The 12,183-nt window shown below is 36.8% G+C and overlaps 1 protein-coding gene across 1 annotated transcript in view; it reads left to right on the forward strand.

Annotated features, from left to right (window-relative positions):
- LOC114658872 (leptin receptor gene-related protein-like) overlaps positions 1-12,183 on the forward strand; it is a 33,167-nt gene that overhangs the window by 8,502 nt on the left and 12,482 nt on the right. The window contains exons 2-3 of the mRNA XM_028810963.2: positions 4,634-4,709; positions 11,386-11,572. Coding sequence (XP_028666796.1) covers positions 4,634-4,709; positions 11,386-11,572 — 263 coding nt within the window. The remainder of the gene's footprint in view (positions 1-4,633; positions 4,710-11,385; positions 11,573-12,183) is intronic.

The following is a 12,183-nucleotide window of genomic DNA, read 5'->3' on the forward strand; positions in this document are numbered from 1 at the left end:
TCGCTTTGCCAAAAATGGGCTTAAAATCAGTTGCAAGATTTGACCCAGACAAACAAATGGACAGAGGAGTCAAGTTAAATAAAATCGTTTAAAAATATGATCATTATTTCTATACAGTAGAATCTAGTATTAATGAAAATCCATAGGTTTATACCATTTCACACAATTATGAAACTATGGTTAAGTTATATACACTGAGCGACTTGTTTTTCAGCTATTGTGGTCAATGATTCACATCCTGACAAACCACAGAGATAACAGATTCTTTATGGATGTCTAAAATATGTAAACCCTTTGGAAACCTGAAGCTGAAAATTTGGACCCCACATAATACTTATACACTTGTATAATACAATAATACCCTTATCTTTTTATCTCTAGTCTGCAGCATGTTTATCACGTTAGTTCTAAGTCTGTGCCAGCAGATGGCAGCAGAAAATTAAAAATACAGTATCATAGCAGAGGCTTTGAAGGTGTTTTTGCAGGTGTTCGCTAAAGTTGTTACAAGGCTATCTAATCGCTTGTAATTGTCAGGAGCTTAAGCAGAGTTTTTTTGGATATTCACCTTGGAAGGCTGAAATAATGGCTTTCAGAATTGTGGCCTTTCTCATTTAAGGAGCTCTGAAATCTAAAGCACAAGGAGGTCAGTTAAATCATCACTTCCTTATTGATGAACACTGTGATCTTGAAAGAGTGATTGGACTAGCCAGTGCTCACACTGTAGACACAATAAACAAAACCAACCTTTCTTTTGTGAAACCACTGTGGAGTGATTGTTCTATTCAAAAGCTAAAAGACCAAAAAAAAAAAACCTACAATAAGTAACAATGAAATCATCATGTATACATTGACGTTAAGAATTTCACCACACTTGCAGACCAGGGGTAAAACAGTAATTACAACTTCTGTTAGTCTAACTGTCCATTTAAAATTAGATTAGTTAGAAAGCACTTCACAATACATAACATTTAAATTCAAATCAACAAGAGGAACAAATAGATTTTTAAGAATCAATGCATTTAAGCATTAGTTGCAGTGGTTAGCAATGGGAATCTCAGGTTTTAATCCCAGCCTGGACACATCCATGTGGATAAATTTCCACTGTTTATAAAATGTTTTCAGGGATACAGTAGTAAGGACAAATCATTTGCCTGTTGGTTGTCTGTATGGCATGTTTGTGCGTTTTTCTCTGTGTACACCACTTTTCTTCCTGCACCCCAAGGGCATGTGTGTCAAGTTGCCTGGTGACTCTGAATAGGTATTCACCAGCCTTGGTTTCTGTCATGTATCCAGTACAGATTGAATAGATACTTGCCTCTAAACTGGATAAGCAGTGGCACTGATTGGTCATCTGCTGAGGGTGCAGGGGCTGCTGGGCACAAGGAGCCTGATGCGACATTTAAAAGGGTGCCAGTTCTGCAGAGAGAGAAAAAAAGGTCTTTCATGTTTTGTGTCTGGAGTTGCCTGACTATTTGCCTTCCTGTTTTGCTACTTGTGGGTTCTTGATTTGTATTGGACCGTCTCCTGTTTTGGGCATATGGACTGTCTGAGGAGGAGGAGTTGTTCTGCGAAGAAAGGAGCGCTCCTGATCCCACTCACACATCATCATCTCATCAGGAAATACTGGTAGGACTGACCTTTATATTCATACAGTATATAGTGTGCCGTTTCTCATGGACTTCATATTGTGTGGTTTTTGTTAGTGGCTTGTTATTGTTGAGTTGGTGTTTATTGTTAATCGCCATAAGGGGAACTAGGGTGGAATCATTGTAGTTTCATATATTTCATTTATTATTGTTTAACACATTCTTTAATTTGTTTTATTACGGGTTGCTTTGTTGTCTCTGTGAGGGAGTGCGTGTGTGAGTCGGGCCAAGGCTGGGTGCGTTCATGGGATCCCCACCTAAAAAAATAAATCGTCGTCATATCGACAGTGTGAATCTCAGATGGGTTTTAGTCTGCTACAAAGTGGAAAGTACTTTGAGGAACTGACCCTTTTATATTAATTTTTCAAACATATGGTACTACATACAGATAGAAATAGAAGCAAATTTCTCACTTACATCTCTATAGCTTTTCCTATAATCATGCATAAATTTCTGACTCTGCATGATGTTGATGAGATGACCCCTAAATAGTACCTTTATATTATAATAGCTTTGGGTTTAAAGTTTTTAGCTTTAATAGCCTCACTAGTTGGATAGAAAGCCCACTCCCAGAGACAAATAATGTTCTATCTGGCTTTTTTCAGAAGCATATCAAATAAATAGGTAAATGAATATACAGTATAAACACACACAGTTTAATTATACACTGCAAAGCTGGATGACTACACTGAGATGACCATGAGCTGGGTTGCACAGAGAGAGAAAACAAAAGTGTACTGGTCATTAGCAGACATATAGTGAATCTGTCCATTTTAGGGTTGTAACAGGAATGCCCTGTGGCCATTTAAACTGCCTGGCTGCAATTGTTTTTATGAGGTGGAGAAGGACTGATGCAAGCAGGGCACACAGCCATGGACATAACATCGGAACAAGCACGTCCTTACACTCAGAAGTGAGCTATTTAGCGTGTGCACTGTAGGATATGAATCCACCCAAGCCAACTAGAGACACAGGCTGAAATTGCAAACTGCCTACGGGCAGCTTCTAAACTTGAGTAAAATGTCAACTATGTAATTTAAGAATAAATGGTAAAAGTAATTAATTGCCTAATAAAAGTAAAATTTGTGCTAAGTTTCAGATGACCTTTGTTCCAGATTTTGATGGAGTTACATCTTTTAAAAGAAAGTATATGACTCTATACCACGAAGTTTGAAAATAAACAAAGGGAAAGTGTAACTAACTACCGTGGGCAAAATCGCCAAACTTTTGGAGGAACTATATATTAAGAAAAGAAAACAAACTGGCACCCATGAGGACCAATCAGGGTCTGTCAGAGCAAAAGTAAAATCAGAACCTGAGTTTGAGTTCATTTGCATCACAAATCTGCAAAACGAGTAATCAACTGCCCTGGAATACAAACTTCGCTAAATTCGCTTTACTTGGCTAAAAGCTTTGCTACACAGAAATACAAATCCATCAATATTTGCTGTACATGGGTGATTGTATGATGCTGGCTTAGCCAGGAGAATCATTTGAGAAGAAACATCCAAGTTTTACAGCCAAAGCAAGCCCTTTGCAAAAGAAAATTTCATGGTGTCTTGATACAATTACAAAGTGTCCTGCCTTTTTTTCTTTTTCTTTACAAGTGTGATTACAATGTCTGCTTCCTTACAGTTAGGAAGGATGTATTGTCTACTGTAAATATGGGTATGGCATAATCATGGATCTTCATCTTCTGCTGTTAACAGTAACTGGGGACAAAAGGTCAATCATGTAATATACTAGGAAGAATATTGAACGTTATGACACACTACAGACGTATGTGGCAGAATTAAATTGTTACACCTTGAGTAACCTTCATTAGTACATATAATAATAGTGCACTTATGTACTAATTATTATTATTTCTATATATAAATTACTCTTCTTAGTGCCATTCACTTATGATTATCTGCTTATTCAAATACACATACACTGTGCAATGACATTAAAGGCATTATTCCTTCTTCTGGCTCAGTATTTCAAAAATTGCTAAAATGTATGTAGATGAGCTGAATGTACAGTGTTAAGTTTAGCAGCACAACTTTGGGAGCAGTGTTGTGTAAAACATATAAAAAGTAACCAGCCACCAAGTCAAATTACTTTTTAAAGTTCAGAGTGACTTAACGCAATACTTATTTTATTGAAGTAAAAATTCCTGCATTATTGTTATCTCTGCAACAGTAGAGGTAGGGCAAGGAGTACAAGTACCAGTATGCCTGTTCATTGAGGGGCTGAATCACCCAGCCAAGCAGAAAAGAGCATGTCGTGTGCAATCTGGTAACAGAAACCTATAAATAAAGTGGCAGTTTAGTTTTAATCCAGCTGTTTGCTAGAAATATCTGTAAATGGTGTGAGTGGGTGATGCAATGGCCAGTGTTCAAACATTGAATCATCTGGGGCTCAGGTCAAGGATATAAAAAGGAGATGAATGTTATTTGCTTCACTGCACATGAAGGAAACATTATAAAACACAAAAAAATGATCACAGGGGCTAATGATGATGTTTAACTTTTTCATTTTTTGCACAGTTTGGCATTGGAGTGAGAACTCCAGAAATGCACTTGGACATGTAAACAGGTTTTTACAAAATCAGGGTTTTGTTTTAACCAGGTTACTCACTTTGTTTTGGTTTTGTGTGCATATAAAAATGCACTGAATAATAGGAAAGCTGGTAGCTAAGGCCTTATGTAGTAAACTGATCAGACGGGAGCTATCTTTTTCAGTCAATGTCTGTCTGTCCTTTTGTATTATGACATGTTAATGTTATAATCGTTATTGAGCTACCATGGCATAGCGCCTTTTATACTGAATTGTGTAATCCTTATAACACACTCCCAGGATCTTGCTTATTATGAATAACATTGTATAAAGTTAAACCAAATTACTGTTATGTGACCTGTTTATTTTTCCAGGTTTTGCAAAAAGATTCTGTTCCTTTTTTTATGATGGCTGTTTTTTTTTGTTTTTTTTTTTATCTTTTTCAGCTTTAGTTGGGTTGTCTTTTACGGGAGCAATTGGCCTTACATTCTTAATGCTTGGCTGTGCCTTGGAACAATACAGGTATGTATCTTTGGATTCAAGTAAAATACAAAAAACTTGTACGCTGAGAATTGTTTTTCTATTTTCTTATAAGAAGTCATCACAATCCTTGAAAGCTTTCAGATTCCATTATTATACAACATTGAATTATTATTAGATTTAATTTGGCCATTTTGACACTGCTCAACAGATAAACACTCTTTAATGCCAAAGTGAAAACCAATCTCTAGAAAGTGGTCTGAATTAGTTATAAAACACAAAATAATTGATTACATAAATATTTACCCCTTCAAGTCCGTACATAGAAGATGCAGCTTTGGCAACCATGACAGCCTTGAGTCTGTATGCACAGGCCTCTCTCTCTGTCAGCTTTGCACATCTGGATACTGCCATTTTTTCCCCCCACTCTTCTTTCAGAAACTGCTCAAGCTATGTCAGGCTGCATGTTGATTGTGAGTAAACAGCCACAAATTTACCACTCGCCCAAGATCTAGACTCTGACTCTGCCACTCCATGGCATTTACATTTTTGTTTTGAAGCCATTCCTATGTAGTTTTGTCTTTATGCTTGTCATTGTTGTCTTGCTGAAAAACGAATCTTCCCCAAAGACTTACGTTTTTTGAAGACTGCATTACGTTTTTCTTGAGGATTTCCCTGTATTTTGCTGCGTTCATTTTACCATTGCAATGCGTTCCAGTGCTTCATGGTGGAGATGGTTGTGTTTTTGATTTTGTAATGTGTAGTGTAACATGGTGTTTAGACTCCTAGCGAGAAAGCTCAATTTTGGGATCATCAGACCACAGGATATTTTTCAGCTGAATTTAAAGTGTCTAGTACCTTTTTGCAAACTGTAAATGAGATGTCCTATGTAGTTTTTTTTTTTAATAGTGCCTTTATCTTTGCCCCTCTGCCATAAGGGTGTGACTTATGAAGCACCCAGGCAACAGTTGTTGACTGCGCAGTCTACAGTCTGATCCACTGTAGTTTGCAACTTGCCTAAATCCTTGCTCCCAGTGTCCTTTTTGTGACACATAATGGCCAAGGCAGGAGTTAATAGCAACATAAAGATAAACGTACATGCGCTGTGCAACAGAGAAAGAAGAAAACTAAAAACAAAACATTTGATGCATTGGCTCTTCCTCATGAAGTTTACCCTGAAACTGCCCTTTGTTCCAAAGTGCTTATACAATGCTGATTCAGTCAGTCATCCAGAATTCAATGTTCCACACAGAAGAAGTATAGCACATTGATTTTATACCCCATTACCTTTGTAATCCTTGTTGTCAAACCCAAATCCCTGAGGGAGACAGAAACAATTTCCTGGCTCTGAACTTTCCAGCCCCAAAATTCTGCTTAAATTTGTTAATGAACTTTGTTAAGCTAGATGGACTAAGCAGTATCTTCATTTTTTTTTTTTTTAAATCCTTCCAAATAATTTATCAAAATTATCAAAGTGTGATGTAGAAACCAGACCTGCCCTAGGTGCCATCATAGGACCTATGCACTGTCATACTGCTCTAGTTAACACAATACCTGTCCTTGGGATGAGGAATCAAAACCAGAGTATCTGGAGAAAACCCCATAGGGGGCAATGTGAATGACTTGGACACTGGATCTGTGAGGCAGCAGCACAAACAGCCATGATAGACACTCTAACAATCTATTAAAAAAGAAAAAAGCAAAAAGCTAAAGACAGCAAATGGACTAATGGAAGCAGAAAAAGGCTTGGAATAACAGAGTTAAGCATGGATGAGTCATTTACTGGGAGACTGAAAGATAACGGTGCTTCAGGAGGGACGCCCACCAAGCTGTACCTGACACCAAAGGGCAAGGCAGCAGCTGCCTTTTCTGAAATGTTTAATACTGTGCAAATGGTTCATGATTTAAGTAATAAATTGTCTTATAATTGAATGTTTATCTAAAATTCATGGCTTGTAACAGTTCAATTGTATTATCATTGAAAAGGTCAGGTCTTTAGAATGATAACATTCTTGCTTAATTGTTTATTTCAGAGCTGTTTGAGCCATGTGACACTAATGTATCGATTAACTGCCCCTTGGATACCAAGGTGCTTGCAAAAGGTTAAAATGGTTAATCTTTTAATTTGATGAATTATTATTCCATTTGCTTCCAACTTGCCCTTGCATTATAAGCCAATTTCAAAAGACGCAGTAGTCGTTAAAATGACCGGGAAGCTGTTGAATGACACCCTCAGGGAGCGGCACTCATTGTATGTGTTTCATTAGGCTTCAATTGATCACTTCCCCTTCTAAGGGAGCTACAGAAAAACAATTGGTTAGCACAGTGGAGCTGCAATAAAGGGATATTTGAGATAAATAAGCAAATAAATATATAAAGCTGTAAAGAAATGTTATTCCTTTATGTAAGCACTTATTTATAGTATGATGCTGTACTCAACATGAAATAAACCCTGAGATGAAAACTGTCATTTTCACCCATCAAAGTTGAGAGAGCAGGCTCTAGCGTGTACTAGAGCCAGGCGATATGGGCTTAAATTAATATAACAATTATTTTGATACAAAATGTGATATTCAGTATTTTTTTAATGCTCCCTAAGCAGCTTAAAGATTGAAGATCAGCATGGTAGATGTGCATACACATTTTCTGTACAGAGACCAAAACCTGGTATGTTGTCTCACAATAAAATATTAGGAAATTAGTTGTTTTTTTTTTCTGACCATTCTTGTTTTATATCTCCTCTGCTTGTTTTTTAAGCTTCCATTGTGTTCATTGCCTGCCAGTTAGTAAACACTGCTCTCCCTCACTGCTCTTTGATTGTTTTTTATATAAGGAACTAGCTGCATTTCTTGGCTTTGCCAATAAATTTTCTAAGTCAATGGGCCTTCGTTACAGTGCCAGTGGTTAATCGGATGTTTCAGAAGTACTATGTAAGTACTTTTCTGTATAAAATATTAGTTCACTTGAGCTGCTTACTTTTGAACATGCTACATACAGTTCCTCGTTAGTGTTGGTTTGAAAGAGATTGCAGCAGAACTCTGTATTAAAGCAGTAATCGATAATTATACAAAGTAACGCTAGAAAAGATTAAAAACTGCTAAAAATCTTGACTCTTGCATCAAAGCCTAAAATTAGTGCTGCCTTGGTATACAGTAAGTTTGAATAAATGTATAATGGAAAAAAAACTAATTACTTTTACTTATTCAAAGGCAACATCTCATTCTGAAAAAGCGCTCTACCAGTTATTCTGTTCAATCGAGGAACCAAGCTCCATCAGTCAAGTTTTATTTATTTATTTTTTTAAACTTAAAGCACTGATTATTGATTGGTATTGTGAATTTCAAGACAGCATACAGGTGAACAACAGTATTGGCTATTTCAAAAATGCAAGGCCATGCACTGATTAAAAATGTAGTGTAATCAGTTTATCTCTGATTTATTGTCACATATAGTTTACACAGTAAAATGAACTGCATACTTGGCCAAATGAATTACACTACCATTGTCTGGCTGCTCGAATCTCAGTTCATAGATTGTGTTAAATATAACCTCAGAATAGGTCATAATAAGCAAAACAGCAGAGTTTCCTTTTAAATAAGTTATGTTTTGCATGCAAGTCTGCAATAATGAATCTTACTAAAAACAACTTGCTATTTGGGAGCTTTTAAAGGATTTTGGGGGGGGGGGGAGTGGAAAAAAGAAAGGAAGATAGCTCTTTAATGGATCAGCAACACTGCATTCACTGGTTTTAGAAACCTATTTCTCAAAATAAATATGGGAAAAGTGTCTTTTGTGAAAAAAGTCTCATCTTGTCTAAATACAATCCAAGGATGAGACAAAATGATGAAATCTAAGGTAAACGCTGTGGTGGCTCTGAGGATAGGGTTCTGCACTGGCAATCAGAAGGTTGACAGTTTGAATCCCGTAAATGCCAAAAAGAGACTCTGCTCTGTTGGGCCCTTAAGCAAGGCCTTAACCTGCAATTGCTGAGCGCTTTGAGTAGTAAGAAAAGCGCTATATAAATGCAAAGATTTATTAAGTGAGACAATGAAACTGTTGACCCAAAGTGGTTGAGAAAAAATGCGCAGTTGCTAAATGTTGATATACTGAAATGTCCTTTCTTTGTGGATATCTACTTGCCCTAGTTGTACCATCCTGCCAAATTGCATATTGTTTTTGTTGAGTGAGTGAATGAGTCAGTCAACTTTGTATTTTATTTATATATAGATACATTAATCAATATATAAAATATAATCTAAGAGGAAAGGAACTTTGACAGCATAGAGAGAACAAATATGTCCCCAGGATTTATATCGCACTATAACTAGCTTCACAAGTGTATTACCTGCATATTGTAGTGATTCTGTTTTTCTTTGACACTGTCATGTATAAGCTACAGCCCTGCTCTCCATCATTGGCTAAAGCAGCCAATAATTTTACTTTGAGACTTCAAGGAAGATTTCAACTCTCCATCTACTGTCTTTCAAAAATTTTACAATATGTTGAATACATTTATTTATTATTATTATTATTATCAGACACCTCCAAACCCACAACAAACAGCACATCAACCAATGCTGTTTTATCATCTCCTGAATTGAACATCACATAAATCAGTGCTGTTAAAAAATGTGGATTTCATGTATTCTAATAACTTACGGAATTGAATTAAATTATTCCTGTTATTTTTTGCACATGCTTCCTGTTACAAAAACATTTAATAAACAAGGTAGAAAGGCTTCTATAAAAAAACAGTTTCATGGTATCTTGATAAAAAGTATCAATATATACCAAAAACATGATATCTGGGTGACCGCAGACTTTTGACTGGAATTGTGAAAATTACAAATTGAGGAGTTTGAGTCAGTGGTACCATAAATTGAGGAGTCGGAGTCAAGGGTTTTGTGTACCGTCTCTGTGGCCCTGGTCGGGACATATGGTGGTTCCCTAATAAAATGAGGGAGACGTGCAAATTTTGGAAGAGATTGGTTCAACAGTGTGGATCTGTATACCAAACATACATAAATTTTAAGCTTTATACAGTATATTAGAAGACAAAGCTCTTGGTTCATAACTTGTTTTGATTTATATAATTTGTAATGGTTCCAAATTATGTATTTGCATATACAGTGGAACCTCTAGATACGAGTTTAATTCGTTCCAGCACTGAGCTTGTATAGCGAATTTCTCGTATCTAGAACAAACGTCCCCATTGAAAATAATGGAAATCCAGTTAATCCGTTCCGCATCCCAAATATATTAACATAAAAATCAATTTTCCTAACAAATAACACTGATAAATTATATATACTGTAGTCTACCTTTAATAAATAACACTGGTAAATAATATAACTGATTATTAAAAGAATCAAAACAGGTGTCCAAAGTGCAGTAGAGCATTCAATAAATCTTTAAATAAATAATCCTTAAAACAGTTGTGAAGTGGAGGTTTAAAGTACACAAGAATAACAATCCTTTAACACGAGGTTAAAACGTCAACAGGAAGCAGTCTTCAAAAAACAGATGACCATCCCCGGTGCTTCTTCTCTGTTAATAATAATAATAAATTTTATTTATATTGCACTTTATATTTTAGCAATCCCAAAGCGTCTCACCTGCTTCTCCCATGCGGGCTCTGCAACAGGCGAGACACTTAATGCAGCTGACCTTCTCTACACTGTCCTGCTTCAGCTGTTTGGCTCGCCTGTTCAGCTACACGCGAGCCTGCACTCGCTCGCTCTCCCGCACCGACTTCCTACTGCTACGGATTCCTGCCTCCTCCTGCAACCTCCATTCTCTCTCCTCTCCTCTCCTCTCTTTTCTTTTACTTCTTCTCCCCCTTAACCGGCTCGCGCTTCTCTATATATGCGGGGAGGACATGGCAGCTGCAGCCCATCAGCCACAGGAACAATCATGGATGTGGGCAGTTTCCCACCTGTGCACTTAGGTGAGAAATGCAGACACCGCAGATCGCCCTGCGGCTCGCTACTGCTACCACGCCCCCTCACTAAGCCGCGAGCTATACCCACAGCCTGGCTCGTGGCTCGTTACGCGAGCCAATGCTCGTATTTAGATCTGAATTTTTCGCTCATACTTTCCTCGTATTTTGAATTTCTCGTATACAGAGGTGATCGTATCTCGAGGTTCCACTGTACATGCTTTTTCGTGTGTATGGGTCTGAATGTTGAGTGCAGGTATTATAACATTCACCAACATAACTACTGCCTTTTCGGCTGATCTTCTCATTTTTGCCTCCAGTATTCTTAACAGTTTATTTCTCTACAGTACGGTACTTTACATGTCCAACAAAAGGGTAAGAATCCGTATGGGACACTTGAAATTTTGAGTAAATTAGGAAATAATTTAAAAACTACATTAAAAATAAGCAACAAAAAAACTATTTAATGACACGTTTGTTTGCATATTATGTATATATTGTCACATTTCACAATGCATTTATTTGCTAATTTATTGATTTACTTTTGTATGAAATATTCATCATGAATGAGTATTATGTCCTGATTGATGCTACATATTCTCTTATTCATCTCGTCGCAGCATTAAAGTATTCATTCTTGCAGAGTTTAGAATACTTTTTCAATGGTGACTGTTATGTTTGTTCTGTTTACTTCATTGAGTGTGTCAGTAGTGGCATTTTAATATAGATAGATTTCATTCATCTTTTGTGACATTTTTGTCTTGTCTTTATCCCACACAGCAACTATTGGCCCTTGTTTGTTCTGATATTTTATGTCATATCGCCTATCCCTCATTTCATTGCAAAGAGAGCCTCAAGTGATTCAGATGCTGCTAGCAGTGCATGTCGGGAGTTGGCCTACTTCTTCACAACTGGAATCGTGGTGTCTGCCTTTGGTCTGCCTGTTATTCTTGCTCGGATCCTAGTGGTGGGTAAAAACTTCCAAATATTTTTATTTTTTTAAAGCTCAATTTAGAAACAAAACAATGAAACTTGGCATTTACTACAGTACACTTCTAATCATTATCTTTAACAAGGAAAATGTGAGGGACATAATTCTGTTTATTCATTTGAAATTAAAATTCACTTAAATTTTTATGAAATGTATTCTTGTATATCACACTTACAGGGTTACAGCCCCCAGAATTAGTTTTAATAGGATACAGGAAGTCCCTGCTATACAATGCTAATATGCTAAGTGTGACGTGTTATGAAGCAAAGTACAGTAGGGTCTGTTTCTCCCCCATTAGCAATGGTCAGACCTTCTTAAAAAAAATGAATTGCCCCCTTAAAGATGACATCATTTTATGATTATTTCCAGAAATTTTCAGTTGTAGCCTTCATTCACTTAGTCTTAGTGAGCTGTGGGTAGTCACGGATTAAGCTTGTGATTGCAGTCACTCAGTGTGACATCCCCAGAGACTGTTTTTATAGTGTTATGCAATGAGCCTCAACAGAATCGAGCAGGTTTGATTTTTGTATTAAGTCCTACAAACGTTCTTCATTGTTTGCAAGCATAAACAACCAGTGACTGCTCAC

The sequence above is a fragment of the Erpetoichthys calabaricus genome, chromosome 10 (assembly GCF_900747795.2).
Source record: "Erpetoichthys calabaricus chromosome 10, fErpCal1.3, whole genome shotgun sequence".
Classification (NCBI taxonomy): domain Eukaryota; kingdom Metazoa; phylum Chordata; class Cladistia; order Polypteriformes; family Polypteridae; genus Erpetoichthys; species Erpetoichthys calabaricus.